Below are 24917 nucleotides of genomic sequence, written 5' to 3'. Positions count from 1 at the left end.
CCTCTACACCCACCTTCTCACTGACCTCTCCCTTCCTGGAAGCACCCCCTGCTTATGTGGGTGCCTGCTTATAATGCCCCATCTGAGCCAGCATAGGGGTGCATGCTTGTAATCCCACCTAGACCTCTGGAAGGGTAAGCAGAAGGGTCATAAATTCAAGGCCAGTCTGGGCAATTTAACAAGATCCTGTCTCAAAATAAAAAATTAAAAAGTGCTGGGGTTGTAGCTCAGGGATCCAGTATACCTCAGTACCACAGGAACAAAACACAGGAAAAAGCCCTATCTGGGTAGTTCAGGAACCACAATGTGGGGACACAGTAGTGCACAGAGGTTAAGAGAAACAGTTGCTACACTCGAATCCTGCTTCCTGGCTTCAGCACCGGTTGAGTTACTCCTATTCTTTGTACTTTAGTTTCCTCACCAGCGCTGAAGGAATAAAAATAGTTCCTGCCTCCTCATCCATTCCCACCACAAGCTCTTCACTGTCAGACCCCTCAGCCTGAAAGCTCCTCCTCCACCCATCCAGGTCTTGTGGAGCATTTAGGGATGTCTGTTCCGACGCCACCTGCTCAGACAGGCTCTTCTGGCAACAGCCACTATGAGTTCCCTGATCTCAGCAGATATGCAGGGAAGGCTGCCCACCCAAGCAGCCCTATCAGCCGGACCAGCTGCACCCCACCCAGCCCTCCATCTAGTGGGGTTGACCTCTCCTGTACCCCAAGAAGTCAGTCAAACAAGCTAACAACTCCCTCCAGCAAGAACCAAGGGTCGTGGCACCCTCTTGTCCCTGCAAAGCCTACTTCCCAGAGGCCTGCTGGCTCAGTGCCCAAGTGACGGCCCCACTGCGCCTGTGTGGCATGTGCTGTCCCGGGCTCTGAGTATATGTGACTATCATGATTTAAACATGTAGTATCCCCCAAAACGCACATTGAGGGCTTGATCCCAAAGCGGCAGTGTTTGGGGACAAGGCCTAGAGAGGGGTCGGATCACAATGGTTTGAATGTAATGTCCTGTTGAGCAGTGGGGCCTAACTGGAGAAGCAGATCTCAGGGCGCTCCTCTGAAGAATGCACCCAGCCCCTCCGCTCTGGCCCCTGGCCACAATGAGGTGAGCAGCTTTGCTCTGCCACATCTTCTGCCATGATGTTCTTTCTGCCTCACCTCGGGACACAGCAAAGGAGCCAGCTGACCACTGAGCAAAAGCTCTGAAACTGAGCTCTCTTCCCCTTCAGTTCCCCCCTTAACTTCCCAACCACTGCTCCCCGCTGCCTAAAACTTCATCCTCCCAGGCTTGCACACTGTCCCTCTCTCTTTCTAGAAAGTGTGTCAGGGAATGCTCTGCCCATGTGGCTCTAGATCAGTGAACGTCCGTGACGATGCAGGCAGAGAGCTCTGAGAATCACAGTGCACAGCTCTGAACGCTGTTGCTGGCATGCAGGGAGCCACCTGAACCTTTTAGCTCTTACCATAGGTACTTGGTTATTTGCCTCTCCAGCTATCCTGTCACCTCCATAAGGTAACAGGTGGAACTTACAGCCATACCTATGATAACTGCAGTGACGACTAGTGGCTGGCTGGCACATTAGTGCCTAATATATACTCGAAGATCAAGGAAATGTTAACTATCAAATACTAAAAAGAAGCAAGTTTCTTTTATGTGCCCTAGCACTGGGTTAAGAACTAAAGATGAAGGAGACAATCCCACCACCAAGTCACCTGCAAAGTTCAGAAAGTTGACAGCTTCCAAGAGTCTCACTAGGGATGGATGAGGTGGGGTGTGACCCACCTTCCCTCTCCCCAGCACCATCTGCTACTCACCATGCCTTGCTCTAAGGCCTTCTTGATCCGTGCAGTATCCACCACTGGGAACCAGATCTCAGCAATGACACACTGCTGGGTGACATCAATGTTGCACATGTTCAGGATGTGGTAAATGGCTTTCATCTTCTGCACTTTGATGACCCAGGAGTGCCAGTTGGCAGCTGCTTCCTGCAATAGGCGTTGGCGGTGAGACTCTGTTTGTGTTATGACCTAGGCAAAAACACACAGAAAGACAAGAATCATTCACAGACGTGTTCGACACAGTGGCAAAAATGGAGGCTTAGCAGCCATCGTGGCTTCCCCTTCTGGACTCCTTCCTCTGATATAAAAGGCACTCTTGTGGATTAACTGTGTAGGTTAAAACCCTTTGCTTCTAAATTCTGCTTAGTCCTAGGTTGAATTATGCCTCATTTCCCAAAAGATTCTGTTGGAGTCCTAAATTCTGACTCTTGCAATTGCACTTTACTTGGATATTACCAAGATGAGGTTCCAGAAGACTAGGGTGGGTCCTAATCCCATATGAATGATGTCTTATGACACCCAAAGATGCAGTCAAACAGGGAAGGTTATGGGACAATGGGGACAGACTAGGGTGATACATGTACAAGCCCAGGAGCACCCAGGGTGGCCAACAGCCATCAGAAGCTTGAGGAACCAAGGAAGAGTCTTTCCTCAGTGTCCTTAGAGGATACATGGCCCTGCAGACACCTTGGTTTCTGTATTTCTGGCCTCCAGAACTGTGGCAAACAAGTAATATTACTCTAAGCTACCCAGCTTGTGGTAATTTGTTACAGCAGCCCTAAGAAATTAATTAAAATGCTTTACACACATAATTCTTCCAATAGAGGATAAGTGAATTAATGAAGGAAGAAATGGACCATTTGGTACACATAAAATTTATTTCATGGGATTAGTTTTCATGCTTTGATGATACAAAAAATAGGGTAATTTTTTTTCAGTAGCCTTTCCACATGGCTACTGTAGTGTACTATAAGAGACACATCATGGCTCCAAGATTAATGACAGACACAGGGCATACTTATGTGTCTCAAAGGGTCACTTAGCAATGTGATGCGATATGGCCTGCAGATTTCCAGAACACGAGACCAACTTGACACAGATAAAACTTTCATGAACCTTAAAATAAAGCTTACCCTTACAAGAACAGCTGACATTGCCTGTATGTAAGAAGCACCTGCTACCAGCCCTGCGCCGCTACTAATGTGAAAAAGGACAAGAATTTCCCAAACTCTGAGAATGGTCTGAAGACAGGCCCTGTTATGAGTCAGTCAGTCCTCTACCATGACTGCCTGGCCTGGACCACCTGCCTGCTCCCTCAACTGCGTGACTCCAGAGGTCTGTAATACTGGTCCTTGGCAGCAACAAAACAATAAGAGAGAAGTCACTGATGGGGGAGCTAGTGAGCTAGGACCACCAGACATCCTTGGATGCAGCAGCAGCCCAAGTGCCACTACATGTAAGCACGAATAGCACGATTTCTGTTCTACTTCCCCCGTGAAATCTATCAGGAGTATTTGAAGAAAAACATTTCAAGGGAAATGGCTTGAAGGAAACACAGTTGTCCTGACTGTGACAAAGAAGGAGCAGGTGGATTAAAGAAATGAAACAATTTCTAGGAGGGCAAAGTGTCTGTTAAGAAGGGTTTTAACACATACACACAGACGCATGTGTGTGCACACATACACACGCACACACTTCCAAATCTACCCATTGACGTTCTAAAATTGTACTAGCCCATGCAGCAGCCACATTCAGCTACTAAAATTTAAATTTAATTAAAAATAAACAAAAAATAAAAATTCAGTTCCTTGGTGGCATTAGCCATGTTTCAAGCACTCGATGGTCACTCAAGGCTCACCACGACAGCACTGCACAGTGCAGCTGATGGGACACTTCCACCACACCAGGAGTTCTGTTGGACAGTGCTGTCTGGAATACGACACGGGGTGGAAGAGGCCTGGTGACCTCAATGGTCACGTACAAAGCCACTATGACTGACAAGCGTTCTTGGTGCTTGGTGTCACTCAAGACAATGGCAGGGCTTACCACGGAAATGAATTTGGGGTGTACGAGTGTTCACATGGTGAAACTGGAGTCGTTATTTTTCCAGAATTCCTCAGCCAGTTTAAACAATTCACAACAGGCCAAACCGGTTGTGCAACTTAGCTGATGGGTTAGTCAGATCCTAGATCCTAGAATCAGTCTAGGCCAAGGCCGGCAATAAAGAGCTCCTTGATATGATCAGGTTGGCTGCCCCCAGGCTGAGGAGGGCCGTGGTCAGTTCTAACCCTGGGCAAAGCATTGCTGACAAGCCGAATCATCACCCTACTGAAAACTGCTGATTGTACCATCTCCGTAGCTGCAGCCAGAGAGTGCAGTGAACGTCCGAGCCAGCCATGCAGACAGACCCAAGGACAGAACTGCACTCCCCTCACATCCAGCCCTGACCCTCTCACTCACCGTGGCAAGGTCTTCCAGCCTCACATTGACACTGGCCAGCATCTCTCTGCGCTCTGCTGCAGGCTCCGGGCAGGGGTAGACAGCGGCTCGAAACCTGTGTTTAATGGGGACACAGGTGGGCTTTTGCTGAAAAGCACCTGCTGTCCTTGTTCTGTGAGACTTGGGCCAGATACCCACTCTTCCCTCCAGTACCTTCCTCCCTTCCTCCAAGCAGCCCTGAAGATTTATTTTTTTATTATTATTATTTTTTGTGTATGTGTGTACCAGGGACTGAACTCAGGACCTCGTGCTTGTGAGGCAGGTGGTGGCACCACTGAGCTAAATCCCCAACTTAGCCCTGAAGATTTTTAACACATTCTTTACTTCATTCACACCATAAAACCTACAAGATCCTATGGATAGAAGACTTCAGGCTTGACTTGCCTCTTTTTCCCTATCATGTATTAGTGTTCTTCACTATGGAGCAATTTCTGCTTCTAAGGGGCTACCTGTAAGGCAGTTCTGCAAAATGAGAAACAACCACACACATCCTGCTCATTAGCAGAAGATAAGGACTACACTAAGGAATAAACTGAAATGGTTATCATGTCTCCTTAGCTACCTTTAGATTTTATTTACTCAGGTCCCTTCTGTTCATATTCTATGATTAAAATCAGTTACATTTTAAACATATATATTTGTAGTACATCATTTTCACCTTCCTTCTGGGGAAAGTACACAATACTACATCTTAATCCCTTTTTTAAAAAGTCTCCTTTTCCTTTCCCTCTATCCTCCCTCCATTCATCTCTTGATCCGCGCTGCGTTTTTTTCTTTTTTGTACATGTTTGTAATACATAGCATTTACATTCCTCTGCGGAGTTAGTATATCTTAGCAAGTGTGGAAAGTTACTTAAAAATCCAACTGACCTCAAGCGTGTACTTTGCACGCCAGGTTTCTTTACCCAGTCTCGACCCCAATCCCTGATGAAAGAGCCATTAATTGCCTCCCTTACCCATCACAGATCTTCTTGACTTTCTGCCTGAGTTGCTCTCCTTGATAAAATATGATGAATATATTCTTTTTAATTTCTTCTTTCTGGAAAATCAGAACAAATCTTTTACAAAGCCTTGAAGGAACAGCCTCCCAGTTCTTTAAATTCAACTCTCAGCTCTGGACCTAAGAGATGTGATCATGAAAAAGAAAATATAATGTGAAAGCTCACTGGACTCACCAGAATTAACTCACAGATAGCTACACTTCAGGACCAGTTTGTGTTTGATAGGTAACAAAGGTAAAAGAGTATCTAATTTTTGACTCACCGAATTGTGTGTGCCCCTAAGAATGCTGCTTAGGACTGGGAATTTAGCTCAGTGGTACTGCGCCTGCTGGCAAGTGAAAGGTCCTGAGTTTGATCCTCAGTACCAAAATAAAAAGCAATGTTGCTTAAACTGGATTTTTCCCGTCTAAATTGGACAATTCACAAGGGAAAATATACATTTCACAAACATATATGAAAAAGCTCAACTCTCACTGCAAAGAAGGAAATGTGAACTGAAACAATGTGTCTGCTCACTCTTTCTCAGTTTGAGAGGATAAAAGAAAAATTAAAACTTTTCACTGTTGGAAAAGTGACCAAAACACCAATGAACTCACTGCATTCCACTCAGGGCACTGGGGTCAAGTACCACTCAAGGGAAAAGCTGCTTGTCAGGACACAGCAAGTGTCACGAAAATGCCCACACCCTTTAAGCCAGCAATTTCATCTTCCTTGAATTCGTATTATGGAACTAAATGAAAAGAAAAGAAAAATCCACATGCATAAAAATACTCATCATAGTATCTATAGTCTGGAGAAAAATTGGAAATTAAGTGTCCAAAAATTAAAGTTCATATCCTATTGACTCAATGGAAATATGAGGCATCCATTAAAATAAAATCAACATAAATCATCTCTTTGGCAGTTGCTCATGGAAGACAGATGGGGTGTTTTAGGGTTTGGGGGGCTGCCTGCTTTGCATTATTTCCCCAGATTTCTTCACCATGGAAACTACCCTGGTCCTTTTTTTAATTTCTTGGGTCATCTGGTCTCCTGATCCACCGGAGCCAAGGATTCCTTCTGACCTCATGAAATCCACAGGGTAGCGTTCAATGTCCCTGCTCACTTTTCAGAATATTCACCTTGCAAATACTCTACCCCCATGACTACCACACGTGAAACATGACTATGAAAAGTGATGACTCAAGGTCAAATTTTAAAATAATCTCTATAAAGCATACATAGCGGAGGGGAGAATCCCACACTATCTAAAATGAAGAGGGAAGAAAAAATTATTTCCATGCATACAATAACCATGTTCAATTATACTTCATTGTGGCTACCAGACTACAGAAAAACAGTACAAGAAAAGAATTAAAAATAAAGGTATCAGAACACCACTTTTTGTGTTTTGTTCTTTCTTCCTCTGTTAAATTTCATTTTCCTTATGAAGATTTTTTTAATCAAATAAATTTAAAATCAGTTTTTTAGCCTCTACGCTAGAAGTTTATGAACCGTTTCAGAAGCAAGCCCAGCTTCTCAGAACTAAAGAGCAAAGGGATTGAAATCCTAACTGGAAGAGTGGAAGCAGTCATATCCCATGGAACTAACCACAGTAAATGTGTATCCCAGAGGTGAGAGCCTCTGGAAACCCTTCTCGTTCAAAGTGTGGGATCCTCTCAGCATCACCAGGAGGCTGTAAGAATCCCAGGCTCTGGTTCAGCCCTAGCTCCACAGGGCCAGAGCCTGCATTTTTGAACAAGATCCCAGGTGAATTCCACAGCCACAGGCACATTCAAGCTGAAGAGCTGACCTAACTAATGCTGTTCTTGGTGCTCTGTGATTAAGACACAACTGCTGCCTCTTGTGGCACTAGTATAACTAGTATAAGTATAACTGGTATAACAATATAACTAGTTTAAATTTCTAGAAACAAAACAGCTACATATCTGGGAGGAATTAAGCAATCTGAAGTGTTAGCAAGAATCTGCCCTTCGGGGCTGGGGATTTACCTCAGTGGTTCCACCACCCGCCTTGCAAGCGGAAGTTCCAAGTTCGATTCCCTGGTACCCCCCCCAAAAAAAGAATCAGCCTTTGAATGGACTTTTCAAAAGTATCTTAGAAAGAAAAGAGAAAGGAAATAGATACTATCTTCATCAAATAATGCTGCAATGTTTGGAGAGTGTGCAACTCCAGGAATTTCAGAGCAACTTTCTGCAGCCTGCGCCTCCCACCGTGACGGGATCCTCCAGGAGGATGTCCATTTCACTGAACTTCAAGTAGATGTTTCCTCGGCAAACCCGCCACAGCAGCCTCTCAAAGGAAGCCATCCGCTCCCGGTTTACCACTCCGGCGGTGAACCTGAGCATTCAGAAGAGGAGCCATTACTGAGGCCCTGACCTGGGGGCTGTGGAGAAGGCCCTGTGGGATGAGAAGATGGACAGCCACACGAAGACACTCCATGAGCAAGAGGTGTCTGCACACCACGCTGGGTCAGGGGCCGCAGGCCACCCCACATCGGGCTCCAATTCACCCCAAGCCCCTCGGGACCCTCTGTTTTCTTTGGTATTTTGAGATTCTCTTAATCATCCCAATACTATATACAATCACTTACTGCAGTTTAGGATGTGATCGATCAGTCATGATAACATTGTAGCTAATGGAAGCAAATATTTAATAAGGGACTCTATTTTTTTACCAAAAAAATTAATGTATTGAGAAGGAAATACATACATTGATTTATATACACATCAATTTGTCTATCACCCAGGTATGTAGATAACTGCTGACCCAAATTTGTACAAAGATTTTCAAAACAGTGAATTTCATTTGCTTTTGTTTCGTTTTGTTTTGGTTTTTTGGTTTTTTGAGACAGGGTCTCACTATGTAGTTGAGACTGACCTGAAACTCACTGTGTAGCCCAGGTTGGTCTCGAACTCACGGGGATCCTCCTGCCTCAGCCTCCCGAGTGCTGGGATTACAGGCATGCGCCACCACACCCGGCTGTTTTGTTTTGAGACTGGGTCTCACTATGCAGTTCAGGTAGGCCTTGAACTCACAATGTACCTCAGGGTGGCCTCCAATTTGTGGCAATCCCATGCCCAGCACTTCTGTTTGTTTATTACTTTAAACATGCATTGATACTGCAATACCTTTGGATCAAATATTGTCAATAAATATTTTTTCTTTGCACTTCAAATTTCCAGGCCTAGTGTCTCAAAGAATAGGCCCTCAAATATCTACCAAATAAAAAATTAGAAATCTCTTTAACATTTCTAAATTAGAAATTCTGCTTTAACATTCATCAGTTTCACTTGGACGCGGAATGAAATTCCACCACTGTGAATCACTGCATAATTTCATGAGGGTCACGTCCTTTCACCCCTGTGTGGGATGACCCACTGGATAGCTCTGTCATCTCTAATTCCACCCACAAACTCAAACTCCAAATGCATTTTGCCAAAGTAGTATTTTGAAGACAAGGAAAAAGCATATAATTCCAGCCATACTCCAAAGCCAGGGAAGGGATAGAAAATCCACCTAAGTAATGCCCTCCACGTCTTTCCCAAGTGGGCACAGTATGCACGATGCACTCTCCAGGCTGAAGGACACGAGATCATCGTTGGCCACAAGGGACCACTCACCGTCTCCACTGTGACACCTGCTAAGGTCACCCCGGGTCTGTTACTGAGTGGAGGTCTTGCAGTCATAGGAAAGAATCCCCATTCCAGGGACTCTTCTGTGCATTCATTCATTTACTCAAACAAACACTCAGAGAAACCTAAGGACTGGGGACTCAACGACACACAACCCCAGGATGTGGAGTTATACTAACCCCAGCTTTCCAGCCATGAACGCAGGCACAGCTCTTAACTCCAGGAGACCCGACGTGTCTTCGATAAAGAAATCTTCAGCTAAACTGGCTTCTGTCTGAAAGCCAAAGCACCGCTGCTGTCATTTAAACATATGGGTAAAGCACCCCGCACCCCAGGTTTTGCCTGTTTTTAATGACCTTTTAATTTTCCACAGTTAACAGAATTCAACAAGCAGAGTGCTCCTTTACAGATGAGAAACCCTCACTAGTCTCTTCCTGCCAAAACACTAAATCTGCTCAAACTGAATACCCTCCTTTGTTCTGACCTTCCCTTCTGCTGGGGCCATTTTGAGCACATACTTTTTAATGAGTACCAGAATATTTTTGCCTTCAAAGAGGACCACAGTTATTTCACCCCCACTAATGGCCTGGTCATGACACAAAAACCATATGTTTTATTCATATTCCAAATCAGCCAGTTCTCAAGATGGAAATCTGAGATTCTAAAGAACAGGTCCTTTAATGAAAAATCCCTTCCCCTCCAAAAGACCTCAAAGAAATCCTGGGTTTTCTTCAGAAGGTATTTGAGTTCTGTCAGCTCTAGGAAGCTTTTCTTTAAAGCCTGGTGGTTCTGGTTGGCTTCTTGTAACTCTCCTTCCAGTTTTTCTAGAGTAGTCTATGCCGGAGAAAAAGAAGGTAAGCCAGGTGGAAAGTGCTATGACAGTCCTACTATACTACACACTAATCACAATTCATAACTGACACCAAAGGAGCATTCAGTGCATGCGAACACAGCTAAATTTTGAGTGCCATGCTAACAGAACACCAGCTAAGACAGACACTCACCACCCAGATTGCCATCACTACATGGGGAGGCAGAAGGCAGCCTCATGGGGGAACCCCACTAAAAACACTAAACGTGAAGCCAAGCATGGTGATACATGTATGTAATCCCAGGACTCTGAGAGGCTGAAGCAGAAGGGTTGCAAATTTGAGCCCAACCTGGGTAATTTAACAATTTAGCAAGACCGTGTCTCAAAATAATTTTTTTAAAAAAGGGCTGAGAGGCCGGGAATTTAGCTCAGAGGTTCTACTGCCTGCCTCGAAAGTGCAAGGTCACAAATTTGGTACCAAAACAAAAACAGAAACAAAAAAAAACCTAAACTGAAAAAGGGCTGAGGATGTAACTCAGTGTGAAGGGCCTGGGTTTAATGCCCATTACTGGGTGGGGGGGCTTTGCACATTGAAAATTCATTCTGCCTCAAACATGTTGCATTAATGGACAAAATACACAAAAATATAAAAACAAAAAACAAAAAACCTACCACCCACTCTAGCAGTGATCTGGAGAACCAAGTGCAAGCATTAAAGAAAAAGACTGCATGGATAAAGAGGGACAGGGAACACCGAAAGCAAGAAGATAGAAAAAAGTGCAAAAAAAATTTTTCTCTCCAAAGTGAACATTCAAAAACAATAAGGCTGGGCTGGGGATTTAGCTCAGCAGTTCGGTTGCCTGTATGGAAAGCAAAAGGTCCCGAGTTTGATCCCTGATACCAATAAATAAATAAGGCTTGTGATAAAATCGAATGATATGAAAACTCACCAACAAAATCAGAATACACAATCTTGTGGCAATGAAATCACCTGTATAGAATAATCTGAAAACATTTTAAAGGTTTTTTGGGGTATTGCTTTCAGTGGTGCTGAAGATGAAACCCACACTCTTGTACCCATTAGGCAAGTTCGCTACACCTTTCAAGGTTTTGTTTTGTTTTGATTTGTTTTGGTACCGCAGATCGAAATCGGGTCCTTGCACTTGCAAGGCAGGCGGCAGAACCACTGAGCCAAATCCCCGGCGATTTTGTTTTGTTTTAATGCACAAATTGATAAATGGAAATACTGCTTCCCCTAAAAAGAAAAATAAGAGATAGCTAAACAACAATGTCCTAAAGTAAAATAACAGGTAGATATAAAAGGAGAACTGTTGGCAATTTTGAGAATAAAAAATATAGTTATTGAAATTCAAAACCCAATAGATGAAATCAACTCTACTGCAATACTGAGATTTAGCAAAATAATATAAAAAATATGAAAGACCGGGTATCCAAAAGTTCATTAGCAATACAAAGGGAACAGTGTATGCTATTCAGTAAAAATACTTTACAGAAGTTAAAATGAATTAATTTCAGAAATGTGAAATAATATAGAGTCTAAAAATAAAATGAGATAAAATAGCAAGTTACAGAAGAATAAACAATATGGCTTCACTTAAGTACAGATTTTTAAGCATGTGATACTAATCCATATGTTATTTAAAGATTATTTGCTAAAACTGTGAAGAGTATTGCAAAGGAAAATACAAAATTCAGAATACCAATTATCTTAAAGGGAAAGGGGTGAGAAGTAACAAAGGGCACGCGAGGGATTTGAGGATCACCATTCTGGTTTTCTTTCACCTCACACAGGCGATGGGCACTTGATGTTTGCTGGATCGTAATTCTTTATACCTTGCACATACGCTATAAGGATTTTACTCAATAAATTAGCATGTAGTAAAACAGTAATTACAAACAAATCTGGACTTAAATATCTTATAGTAAAACCATAAAACAAAAGCAACATCAGTCCACAAGGGTACGATAACTGAAGTAGGAGCAGATTTTATGAGAAAACACTCACAAAGTATGTATCTTGAAATGTTAATGAGAAAAATCTACTAGGACTGACTGAGTCTTGAAATGTTATATGGAACTGTAGTCTCAGCTTTCAGGCCAAGGGTGTCAGGGAAGGTTGGTGGGATCCCAGAAATGCAGGAGGGGTGGGGACAAAGAGAATGGGAAACCAAACAGCCAGGGACTCGGTGATTGCGACGAATGGAAACGGATTCAGGTTACCTATTTAAAAAGAGATTATCATCGCAGATTCTGCAAAATCCAACGAAGGGTTACCCTTATCGGAGAGATAAACAGTAAACAATAAAAGGATATCCATGTGAATGTTAGCTCTCCTTCCCCCTAGGAAAGTGGGAATGCTGAAACTTAGAATTTGTGCATCATGGCATAGTTGGAGAGGCTTTACAGAAAAGAGAATTAAACCAACTCACTCATACTAGCCCCCTGGAGGAGTTGCCTTTTCAAGCTACTGTTGGGAATAGAACCATTTCAGTTTGAAAATGTAAATACTTATTACCTGTTTACCAAAATCAAGAAAGTTTCCATGCTTGCCAAGTTTCAATATGATATCATGGAAGAATACAGTTATTTTAAATAGCTATTAAAATAGTCTCCCCCTTTCCAACTGTGTACCTGTGTAATGCTGAATTACCTTCACATACATCAGTGAAAATAATATATCACAACACATTCAAGGTGAAAGGAGCCATGTGAACCAGCTCTCTCCTGTTAAAGCCAAGCATTTAAGACATCTGTAAGCACCAGCACTCTTCTCCATAAAGGCTTTTGTCTTAGAAGACAGTTTTTTAAATTTTATTTTAACCATGATAAACCACGGCAAACCTTTTAGAAATTTCACACAGCTTGCTGTGGCAGCATGTGTGGAGTGGTCAGTTCACCACTCCACCCTATGCCAATGAAACATTTTCAGACAAATTAATATGTTTTATATTGGCTCTCATTTTAGTTCCCAATATAATAAATATGATAACTACAGTCCACATGTGGAAAGCTCCTTGGGATTTCCAGTAATGGTTAATAAAGGTAACTGGGCCCTAGAGCAGGCTGGCACAGTTGGAGGTGGCCAGATCAGACCGAGATGAGAAGGCAGCCATGGTACATTCTTGGGCAGGGAGTGACAAGATCAGGCCAGAAATGATCAGAATGGTTAAGGCCACCGGGAAGCACGAAGGCACAAGGGTAAACACATAAGCCAGGATGACGTCTCCCAGACCACAGCAATAGGTCTGGGGTTAAGGTCGGTGAAGCAAAGAGGGTAGAAAGGCTGCTGAATTCCAGGACTGACATTAGAAGACCAGGGAGGGGACCTGGAGGGGGAGGTCTTATCTGTTCTGGTTAAAAGCATTCTCCTACAACATCCACATTTGAATATGACAAGTTCCCCAGTATTTTCTGGGAGAGTCAGCATTCTCCTTTCTGTAGCGGAGGGTTAAGATTTATATAAGGGATGGCTTCACACCTCTACCTGCCCCACCCCTCAGGGAGCTCCTCTACCTCTGAAGATAAATATCCGAGCTTCTATCAAGACTCCCGGCTCATCCGTGGTCAGCCTCTGCCTACCTCTTTGACTTCTTGTCCCATGGCCTGGCCCTTCCTCCTTCCTTCCCCCATCTGCTCTGCAAGCTGATGGGGCAGCAGCCATATTTGTTTGTTTCTAAGGTTCCCTGCCCAAGGTAGGTACACAAGTTTTTTCCTTCGAGGTACTAGAGATCAAATCCAGGGTCTCTGCACTGACCTACATCCCAGCCCTTTTTAGTTTTTATTTGGGTACAGGGTCTCATTAAATTCCGCAGGTCGCACTTGAACTTGCAGTCCTCCTGCCTCAGCCTTCCAGGGTTCTGGGATTACAATCACATGTCACCACACCCAGCTACAATGGGTGCAATTTAGTGGTAGAGCGTGAGCTTTGGATGCTCCAGGCCCCAGGTTTAAGCCCCAGGATGGCAAAAAATGAAAAAGAAGCAAGAAATTGTTGATAGAAAAAAAGCTAGTTCATCAGCTGTTTGTACCACAGAGATAATTAAAAGACATCTCGTTCTGCACACATTTGGCCTGTCCAAATCCACCAAAAGCAAACAAACAAACCAAAAATCCAAAACACTCTTCAGGGGGTTTCTCAGACCCTCCTTGGGGAGGGTCTGAGAAAGATAACAGCTCTCCTCTGGCTCAGCAGGAGGATTTGCCTGGAGTAGGTGACCCTAAAGAATGATAGCCACAAGAACCTGCTTTGTCACCTGGAGCAGCCAAGTGAAGGACCCAGGCGTGGCTCCCAGAGATCCCAGGGAGCCGGGCTTTACAACGCCCATAGCTGGGGAAGGAAACCCCACAGCGTTGAACTCACCTCCAGGGCGATCATGTCCCGGGGCAGCGGGGTCTGGGGGTACTTCTCGGGCAGCTGGACCGTAACCTCATTCTGTATCTCCTCTTCTAGAAAACCTGAGAGACAGAGCCCCAGAGAGCACAAGGTGACCACGGCTTCCCCTAAATAGCAGAGGGTCCAGCAGGACGGGCACCTCGCAGCGCCCTCCTTCCTCCACTGCCCCTGGGGACCCAGGACCGCCTCCAGGACCACCCAAAAGGCTCTATAAACGGGGCACATCTGCTCACGACGCCCTGCAAACGCTCCATCCTCGCCAGTTGCGCTGACAGCGAGAGACAAGTGGCTTACGGAGGATTCTCTCCAGCGACTCGCACCTCCGGACTTCATTCACGAATCTCCTCTGGAAGCTGTTCACGTTCGCGTTTAACTGCGCGCGAGGAGGGGTGGGGGCTCGTCAGGTGCAACAGCCACCAGCATATTCCTTCTGCCATCGCGTGTCTTTCTAACGCTAGAGAACGCTGCTAGAATCATCTTAGGGTAGACAGCTTCATGCACAAGCAGTGAGTTACAGGCAAATGTATTTCGGCATCTGGAACCTCTGTCCCTGAAACGCCATAGCCCTGGCCCTCCTGCTGCTAGGAGAAACAAAGTCCTCCCATATCTAAGAATTTTCTTTTTCTTTTCCTTCCTTCCTTCCTTCCTTCTTTCCTCTCTCCCTCCATCCCTTCCTTCCTTCATCTTTCTTCCTTTCTGTACAGGGGATTGCACTAGGAAAGCATTCTACCGCTGAGATAAATCCTTGGCCCTTCTTAAATTCTGAGATAGGGTCTTACTAAATTGCCCAGACTGGCCTCAAATTTGTGATCCCCCTGCCTCAGCCACATATCCGGCTTGGTTCCCTAACTTTCAGCAGCAATTACTATTGGACCTTAAAAATCTTCCCATGGGATCATGAATATGAGTGGACCTTGAATATTGCCCAGCTCTATGGAGTATTGTGACCACAACAAAAATCTAGCCCTTGTGTGGCTGACTCTCAGTTTAGCCCCAAAAATGTTACTGAGTACCTGCCTTGAGTCCTATGCCAACAACTAGGGATACAATGAGCAAGACATGATCCTTTCCTGTATGACCTTAGCTTTGATCTCAACCTTGGTGAGATTGTTTGTTTGTTTTTGAGACAGGGTCTCACTATGTTGAGACTGACCTGGAACTCACTATGTAGCCCAGGCTGGTCTCCAACTCACAGCGATCCTCCTGCCTCATCCTCCCGAGTGCTGGGATTACAGGTGTGTACTACCACACCCAGCTAATTTCTAAAACTCCACACCCTAAGTGCTTGGCAAGACTATTACTATCCCTGGAAGTGATACCACCATATCAGGCTCAAGACACCCTACGCCTAGAATAATACTGTCAAGCTCTGCCTGGGCTATTAAGCCCAATTGTGGACTCCACCGAGTTGTCCTTATCTGACTAGTCATAGAAAACAGGTTTCTGTCCTTTTTAAAATGCTTGGCAATCTACATGCCCACTGGTTAGATCTAGGGTTTAAAGATGCCATGCAGGAAATAAAGAACAATGACGTTCCCCATGCAGTGGTGGCATTAGAGCTTCCATGTGTTCCTAAAAGGGGACAGGCATGGAGGGAGGAAGAACACATTCAGGAATGGATGTGCTCAATGTGAGCCTAACTCCTGGCGGGAAGCATCAGAACCACAGGATTCATCTATTCCAGCTCCAGGCTCCTCTCCCCACGTAATGAGTTTTGTTTGCCACAGGGACGTGTTGTGTTGTGCAAGAGTTAAATACGCCCATTCCCACCTTCCTCTTATCTCCAAGGAATATAGCACCTACATCTTTAAATTGAACCAATCCAAGTTCTCCAAGCTCAGCTATGCAGCAATAAGCAGCCTCCACCTGGAGAAAGAGTTGGGACAAACACATCTCCTCACTGCGAAACACAGACACCATCTTGGCCCAGCCTTGGCCTGCGAGAGAGAGAGAGAGAGAGAGAGAGAGAGAGAGAGAGAGAGAGAGAGAGGGAGAGGATATTTAAGGTGATAAACATGCGAAAAGTTTAGGGTGTTTTTGTTTTTTCTTTTTCTTTCTTTCTTTTTCTTTTAGTTAAAAATTAAAATCCAGCAAGCATCACTCCTGACTTGGAGAATAGAAACAAGAACAGGATAGCATTTCCCATCTTCTGTCAGTTTGGCTGATGATTAAAAAACGGGATTAAACAGCTGGGTGTGTGGTGGCAGAGCACTTGGTGAACATATGTAAAAGACCCTGGGCTCCATCCCAGCACTTAAAAAAATTATATATATATATAAAATTTAAACACTCAAGTTGCGGAGGCTGTGAGGAAGGAGGCCCGTTCACACTTTTCTAGTCGAAGCGTAAATTCCTTAAAGCCTTTTCAGAGAGCGGCTTGGTCAGTATTTGTTGAATTTTATGTTTTTCATACTCATGACCCAAGATTGCCACTGCTATTTATCTAGACGGACCTGGGTATGTAGGGAAAACAGGTTTCCACACCAATGTTTCCTATACATCCAAGATAATAATAATTGTCATACCTGGAATAAATAAAGTGGAATTCAATAGACCCCGTGCAAGATCAGGGATGAATAGGTCTCTGTCCTGTGTGTGGAAAAAGGACGTTTTTTCAAAAGCACTGTCAGTTGGTCCAGCCACCTGCGAGTCACAGTTCTAACATTTAGTCATCCATGTGTGTTGACCACCAGCTTTCTTTTCTTTTTTTTTTTTTTTGGTGGGGGGGACAGGGATTGAACTCAGAACCTTGTGCTTTGGAGGCAGGCACGGTGCCACTGAGATAAATCCCCCAGCCCTCAACCACCAATTTTTTAAAAAATGACTAGAAAGAGACGCTCCAGAGAGGGATCACCGATATCCTTTACCCAAAAGTCTAGAATCCAAACTTCCAAAATCTGGAACTTTTTGAGGAGCAGCACAATGCCACACGTGGAGAAGTGTGGCAGAAGTGGATGATGGGTCAGCGTCACAACACAGGTGCTCTGGGAATGTGGCCCCAATCCCCTTCCGGCCATGTGCGTGAAACACAGATGAATCCATAGGCTGGAGGCCTGCACCCAAGGTGTTTCACCAGGTAGATGCACACATTGCAGAATCTGAAATCCACAACACTCATTCCCAGCTTTGCAGATAAGGGATTCTCAACCTGGGTAGCAAGACACCAGCTTGCTCTGGTCTAACAGAGGCCCGGCCACAGCCTCACCGTGGTGGAGAGAAGAGCGGCTGACACCCTGGCTCCCTAGGCCGTCCCCACCCACAGCATCTATGGTGGGCGGGCAGCGGAGCTCTGTGTGGTGGGTTGTGACTCCCAATACTTACCCACACCCAAACAGACCACCAAAGACTTAGCACCAAAGGGACTGCCTGCTTTTAGTGTCTGCAGGAACAGATGGCAGGGAAGGACACCTCCCAGAATTAGGGACAGAGCAGAAGACCCCTTTCAGTGACTAAACGGAAGCCCATGTAAGAGCAGAAGTGGGGTGGAGATGGGGCACCAGCCTTTTGTGGTCCCATTTTCTGGGAGGATCTGACCTCTGTCTTCTCCAGCCCCTCCTCTCTTCACATTGCTCTCCAGACACCTGTGCCTACCTCAGGGCCTTTGCTTATGCGTTCCCTGCATTTGGAGGCTTGGAACCTCAATCTCCTCCTCTCCATTCCCATTCCCCCAGCCCATACTGCCATCCCTCCAGCATAGTATAAGGACCGTCTTGATCCCTAAATCTTCCCTAACCACCACCTACCCCACTCAGTGACCTAAGCTGGCTTCTTTCCGCTGCCAGAATATCAACCATCGGTACTCTTGCCTAACGAACAAACGAACGTCTCTATTCCCCACATTGGAGTTAGGACTCTGGTCCACTAGCACCCAACACAGTCTGGTCCTGCATTTCCGCAGTTAGACACAGAGCCAAGTCAAGTTTTCCCACTGTCCTCTGATAAGTAAGCCCATGAACTACCGGCACAGAGACAGCTTTCTGTACACCAAAGCTCCCAGCAAAGAGAAACCTCTTACCCAAGTTTGCTCCACGCTGCTCAGGCTGTGCGTCGGCTCAGCGCTGGGCGCAGGGACCCCCACCCACCCAGCAGCTTTCAGTCTGGTGGCTGCAGCTGGGAGTGGCCAGGGCCCAGGTGACCGAGAGCTCTGTGTCTCCCGCAGCCTGCAGCCTGAGCTCCTCCGCTCCTTCTCCCCAGGCGGCTCTGTTGTATCAACAGGCTGCCCCGTGGGTGAGGAACCTGCCCCACCGGCCTACCCTGCTCAACCCCCGCCCACCTGCACCCTCTGCTCTGCAGCGACCTGGAGTCCCCAGGGGAAGCACAGCACTGTTCTCTAACGAGGGTGACCTGCCCTAGGTGAGCTGAGGGCTGGGGACAGGTTTCTAGGGGCCTCAGAAGGGTCCCACAGACAGCACTGTTGTGTATTACTAAGCGCTCCGAAACACTCGTTCAAATTGTAAGGAGGAAATGACACTACACAGCAGTTTGGGAGAAGAAAGTATCGAGCGGGCCATCCCACTAACAACTATTCTCCAATGCGCTTCCAAAGGCAAATAGACAAGTGATTATAAGTACCTAATGTCTAAAATTTAACTTCCTTTGTGGCCTGGAGAGAAAGACAGGGCTAAATGTGATGACCACCCCTTTCTTATTGAGGATTACTAGGTGTGATCAAAATATACTGTGAATATTTACATTTTTTTTTAAATTGTTACATTAAAAGACACATTGCCATTACCTCCCTCAAAATACTTGCCCTTTTTCAAACACGCTTATCTCATCCTTGCCTTCTTTCTAGAAGTCCTTTTTCCTGAGTGTCTTTACAAGGCGTGATCAAAAATACAGTGAATGCTGCTGCTGAGCGCCATCCAATGGAAACCAGGGCCAGATACGGTGCTGTGTGACTTCTGGCTCTTCTCCAACGACAAAATGACCATGAAAGGTAAATGTATTGAACCCATTCGGGACATCAGGGAAGCCACGACAGCATAACTAAAGACTAATGAAGAACTTGCAGAACTGCTGCAGAAAGTGGCAAGAATAATGGGTAAGTGTGCTTGAACCAAGGGGACTATTCTGAGGGGATTAATGGCAATGTCTTTTGCTGTGATCAATGTTTTTTTTTTTTGGTTTTTTGAGACAGGGTCTCACTATATAGTTAAGACTGACCTGATGTAGCCCAGGCTGGTCTTGAACTCACAGTGATCCTCCTGCCTCAGCCTCCCAAGTGCTGGGATGACAGGCGTGTGCCACCACACCCAGCATCAATTTTTTTAATAATTCAAGAATTCGAGGGGATGGGGATTTAGCTCAGTGGTTCTGCCATCTGCCTCACAAGTGCAAGGACCCAAGTTCGATCCCCAGTACATGTGTATGTATATATACATATACATATTTCAAGTTTTGCTGTATTTTTTTGGTCACACCACATATTCAGCAGAGACAGTGAAGGGCACAGAGTAAGCCAATCAGATGCCCTGCTCTGGGCTCAGAGGTGACCACAGAAGCCACCTACATCGACACAGTAACCTTTCTAGAGCAGTTTCTCTAGGTGAGGCTGCCAATTCCCCACTTGCATATACCTGAGGATACCTGAAAAACATACCTGAAGACTAGGGGGTGTTTTTTTACTTTTTGTTATAGAAAAAATTTTGAGACAGGGTCTTGAAGTACAGTTTAGGCTGACCTTGAACTCACTTTGTAGCCTAGGCTGGCACCCAACTCACCGTGATCCTCCTGCTTCAGCCTCTTGAGTGCTGGGATTACAGGCGTGCGCCACCACACACAGCTGTTAGGGAAAAATTTAAGCATCTGCCTGAATACAGAAAACAGGACAAGCACCCACCCCACAACTTCAACAGCTGTTCCATTTTTTAACATCTCTGCCCTCCCTCTTCAGCCTCCTCTGATCACTTTGAAGCAAATCCCATACACATTCTTATTTTTATCAAAATATATCAGCATAGATAGATCTCTAGAAGACAAGGATCCTTTCCTAGACACACAACACACACAAGCACTCACACAATCACGGACCCTTTCAAAATTCAGCAATAATTCCTCAATGTCAAATATCTCATCAGACCTGCAGTTATTTATGTTGTCTGAGAGTGGCATTCTTAACGGGTCCCCCTGGGCGGTTCTAGTGCATGATCGACTTGGCACTGCTCATTCTGCGAAGGCTGTGAAAACTGGAACTTTACTTTGGGAGGCGCCGGGGGCACCCATGCAATCTGGGAAAGGTCATCTGAGGTGCGGAGTCCAGCTGGAGTGAGGCAAGGCTCTGAAGGCACAGCTAGTCTACTCCGAGGACCCCCACCTGTCCTGCCAGGGCAGATCTGCCCCAGTGCGACTCATCCCAACAAAGTCCCAGAGCTGAACTCAGGATTTGCAGCACAGCACAGGATGACAGCTGAAAACCTCGGGGGGGCTTATCAGCTGATGCCGCCTGTTGCCCCCTGCCCCGGACCAGCTGGTGCCACCCTGTCTGCTCCATCCCCACCCACCTCTCTGCTGCTTCTACACTGGGTGCAGCAGGATCTCCAAATGCCTCCTTGCCCAGTAGCACTGAGGAAGCACAGGGGCAAAAGGTCATCTTCCTGGTCAGTGAAGAGCCACAGCCATAGTGGAAACTGCCACTTACTGTGCAGCCTGTAGGAGAGCGGTGTGCAGGGGCCATAGGATAACTGATACTCGCTTAGTCAAAGCGCAGGAGGGAGGGCATCTTAAGGTGCAATATGTATGGTATCAGTTTTCCAAGATGAATATAATTACTATGTGTTACAAAATACACTAATCTTAAAAAAAAAAACTACAATAAAAAAGTTACAGCAAGAAAAATTTGTTTGTGCCCCTTTTCCTCCTAAAGCCCCAAGTTAAAATTGCAGGAGACCAGCACACTCAGTCTGGTAGGACTACAAACTAGCACGACCCGTCTGAAAGGCAAGATGCACATCCTTTGGCCCCCAGAATAAAAAAAGACTCGGCATGGTGGTGCACACCTGTAGACGGTGTCTGGGGAGAAAGATGAGGCTAATGTGATGGTCCCCTTTTCTTATTAAGGACTACTGATTTATCTATGGACTAGGTGTGATCAAAATATACCATGAATGTTTGAATTTTTTAGAAATCTGTTGCAGTAAAAGACACATTTCTGGGAGGCTGAGGCAGGCCAGTCTGGGCAATTTATCAACCTAGGGAAACCCTGTCAGAGAGAAAAAGGAGAGAGTGAAGGGGCAGCGGGATAAAGAGAAAGAGAGGGGAGGGGAAGAAAGGAAAGGAAAAAATTTAAAGATGAAAGCCAAAATTTAACCAGAGTGATAACTACTGTAATAAGCATGCAATGTCAACATGGCTTACATCTTTCATTTGATCCCTCGGCTACCATGTGTATGTTCTGCCCTGGATACCCAGACTAGGGAGGCAAATGAGAAAAGCGGCCCTGCTCCTTGTGAAGCCAAGGTCCAGCGAACCAGCCATCAACCAGCAGGGCACTGCAGATTCCGAAAGGGGCACAAGCAGAACGGCAGGCATCAGAGAAACGGCTCAGGCTGGCAGGGTGAAGTGTGCAGGGCAAGCTTCCCCAGCAGGTCGTGCTTTGGGGGGCACCTGGGAGTGCCAGGAGCTGGTGTGGGGAAAGAAGGCGAGGAGAGGCCACTCCGGGAGTCGGGACAGAGCAAGGTGCCAGCCCACCACAGAGCTAATAGATCTAGAAGCACTTGCTCTGTGCCAGTATTGCTCTCAGAGACAGTGTCACACAGTTCCGTGGGTTCCAAGTGTTAAACCTCCTCACCTCAAACACCGTGTGGGGAGATGGATGATGCTCATGGGCTTCTGTGACAAATAAAGGAGGCAGAGGCACTCAGTCCTGCAGTTGCTTACAACAGGTCCTTTGACACCAGAGTCCTTGCTCACAACCGTCCCATAATGTTGTCTCTACGTGGGGTCTCGGTCACTTTCCTTGTCACTGGGACAAAATCCTGATACCCACAACTCAAAGGGGGAGAAGTTTACTTGGGCTCATGATTTTAGTCCCCAGTCACCTGGCTCCCAAGCATGATGGGATGGCATGGCACAGGGGCCTGGCAAAGGAAGGCTGCTCACTTCCTGGTGGCCCAAAAGCAGAGAGGGAGACAAGGGAAGAGCTGGGAAGGGAGATATAGCCTCCAGGTCATGACCCCAGTGACGACCTCTTCCCACAAGGCCCCATCAAATAGCATGTCACTTATAATACCTCATAATCCAGCCACCTTCCAACACGGGGCTTCCAGAGCCACTCTAGATCTAGGCCAGCACATTTGGCAAGGCTTGGGATATTTAAGAAGCAGCAAGGTGGCCGGTGTGACCGCAGTGTGGAGAGGGCTGGCTGGAATGTATGTGAGGTGCATCCAGTGGCGGGCGTTGGCCAAGCCATGTGAAGTCTAAATTCACATTTAAAAATTTAGGTTTTATTCTAACAGCATTAGGAAGCCCTTGAAATTAAGCATTTTTAATACCCACTTCACATTTGTGGGCGGGGGGGTGAAACAGGGTCTCACTATGTAGTTGAGACTGACCTGGAACTCACTATGTAGCCCAGGCTGGTCTCAAACTCACAGTGATTCTCCTGCCTCAGCCTCCAGAGTGCTGGGATTACAGGGGTGTGCCACCACTCCCAGCTCCCAGTTCACAATTTTTAAAATCTATCATTCTGGTTCTGCTTTTGGAAAGATGAAATAGAATTACTTTCTCCTCCTAACAAGTAAAATGTAAAAGCCTGGACAGCTAGGCATGGTGGCAAATGCCTGTGATTCTAGCCACTCAGAAGGCTGAGGCAGGAAGATCACAAATGCATGGCCAGCCTGGGCAACTTAGCAAGACTTTGTTGCAAGAAATAAAAAGGGTAGGGGATGTAGCTCAGTGATGGAGCACCCCTGGGTTTGACCCCTAGTACCACAAAACAAAAAACAAAACAGGACATTATATATATATATAGCAAACATAAAAAGACTAGAAGATAGAAGATGACAGACTCTCTAGGGATCCAAGGAATGACACAGAGGGAAGTCCACAAAACCCCTCTGTTTGCCTCGTATATTCCAGATCAGTGCTACAGAAGCTCGTATGTGTGTTGACCAAAAAGCCCCAAAGAAAGATGCCCTCTCTAGTCAAGGAAAAGGAAAGAGGCAGCCTAGCAAGAAAGAAAGCATCCAGAAATCATTCTGCTAAGAGAGTCAAACATCACAGAAAAACCCATGGCCCTGCGCCCCCACCCCATGCCAATAAGGCCCATGGGGAGTCAAGTGTTCACCCCCACCCAGCTGTGACAAATCACAAACATCAGTGCCTGCGCTCCCACCCCACTGTCTGGTAATGAGGGCCCCTGCTCCCTTGTTGAGGGTCTCAGACAGGGCCAATCACAACTTTCACCCTACCCCATGGGGACGAGCCACCTCGTCATGCAGGGTAAAGTCCCACAGAGAGCAGTAATGGGCCATCCTGCCCCTCCCAGCCTAGGCTGCAGGCAAGGGTGAGCAGAGAAACCATGCTCAACTTCAAGACTGGCTGTAAGCCGGACGCGCGGATGAGCGGGAGAGAGCAGAGAACCCAGAAGTAGGCTTCTACCCAAGTCCAGCCAACTGGTTGTTGATCACAGAAGAGAATGGAAGGAGAGTCTTCCCAGGAATTGGTGAGGGAGCAATTAGCTATCTACTGGTAAAAACTGAACTGTGATCTGAACCTCACAGTTTACACAAAAATTAATTCAAGGGCTTGAGCACGTAAGTCGGTGGAAGAGCACTTGCCCAGCTGCAGGAGGCTCTGGGTTTAATCCCCAGTGCTGCAAAAATAAATAAATAAATAAAAATGGATCACAGGTCCATTTTAAATGTAACACTGCAGAACTTTTAGAAAAATACAGTAGAACATTTCAGAACAGAAAGCCTGCTAAAGAGCTCTTAGGTGTGACACATAAAACACAAGCCATTAAAGAATAAGTGAATTCATAGTTGGAGTATAGCTCAGTGCAAGAACTCTTACCTAGCAAGAGTGAGGCCCTGGCTTTGGTCCAAAGCACCAAAAAAATAAGAAAAATATTTGATAAAAAACCTTGGGCTTGGGAGGTAGCTCAGTGCAAGAGCACATTTCTGTCAGGCTTGAGGCCCTGGGGTTCAAACACCAATCCTGGAAAAAAATTATTTTAGTCAGACACAACGGTGCACACATGTAATTCTAGCTACTTAGGAGGCTGAGGCAGGAGGATCACAAGTTCAAGGCCAGGCAAGACGGTTTGGTGAGATGGTGTCTCAAAATAAAAAAGTGGGAGGGATGTAACTCAGTGGTAGAGCACTTGCTTAGTGTGCAGGAGTCCCGGGGTTCAATTCCTAGTACTTAAAAAGAATTTTTTTGTGCAAAGACCATGTAGCTCAGTACAAAAACCCTGAGTTCAATCCCTAGTACCACACATCCATGCACACACAAAGAAGGATGAGAAGACAAGTTAAAGACTGGGGGGAATAAAAAACAGTTGTAAGCCACATATCTGACAAAGGACTTATAGCTAGAATTTACAGAATCCTTGAACTTCACCAATAATTCCAAACAATTCAATTAGAAAATGGGCCAAGACAGAGACATTTACTCAAGAGGATACATAGTTGGCAGATCTATTAGAGTTCTCTAGAGACACAGAACCAACAGGATGTATGTATGTGTACACACACACACACACATACACACACA

At 45.7% G+C, this 24917-nt stretch overlaps 1 protein-coding gene and 1 long non-coding RNA gene across 7 annotated transcripts in view; both read right to left on the bottom strand.

Moving 5' to 3' along the window:
• Window positions 1-24917, bottom strand: part of Atp6v0a4 (ATPase H+ transporting V0 subunit a4) — a 71532-nt gene that overhangs the window by 26113 nt on the left and 20502 nt on the right. For 2 of the 6 annotated variants that reach the window (XM_033764513.1, XM_033764514.1), the window contains 10 exons: window positions 16727-16790; window positions 16005-16138; window positions 14496-14574; window positions 14169-14263; window positions 9685-9810; window positions 9156-9250; window positions 7555-7681; window positions 5297-5379; window positions 4302-4395; window positions 1818-2030 (listed from right to left, as the gene is read on the bottom strand). In XM_033764513.1, coding sequence (XP_033620404.1) covers window positions 1818-2030; window positions 4302-4395; window positions 5297-5379; window positions 7555-7681; window positions 9156-9250; window positions 9685-9810; window positions 14169-14263; window positions 14496-14574; window positions 16005-16138; window positions 16727-16790 — 1110 coding nt within the window. Of the gene's footprint in view, window positions 1-1817; window positions 2031-4301; window positions 4396-5296; window positions 5380-7554; window positions 7682-9155; window positions 9251-9684; window positions 9811-14168; window positions 14264-14495; window positions 14575-16004; window positions 16139-16726; window positions 16791-18216; window positions 18424-19924; window positions 19956-24917 lie in introns of those variants that run through there. The other 4 variants (XM_010631695.3, XM_010631694.3, XM_010631697.3 and 1 more) reach the window with 4 other exon arrangements.
• Window positions 19952-24917, bottom strand: part of LOC117286358 — a 23613-nt gene continuing 18647 nt past the window's right edge. Inside the window, exon 3 of the long non-coding RNA XR_004517508.1 lies at window positions 19952-19986. This is a non-coding gene — a long non-coding RNA (uncharacterized LOC117286358). The remainder of the gene's footprint in view (window positions 19987-24917) is intronic.

This window comes from Fukomys damarensis, unplaced genomic scaffold (genome assembly GCF_012274545.1).
Source record: "Fukomys damarensis isolate Sample0158 unplaced genomic scaffold, DMR_v1.0_HiC HiC_scaffold_16, whole genome shotgun sequence".
Classification (NCBI taxonomy): Eukaryota; Metazoa; Chordata; class Mammalia; order Rodentia; family Bathyergidae; genus Fukomys; species Fukomys damarensis.
Note: the sequence above shows the minus strand (reverse complement) of the source record. Positions and strands in the feature narration are given on the sequence as shown.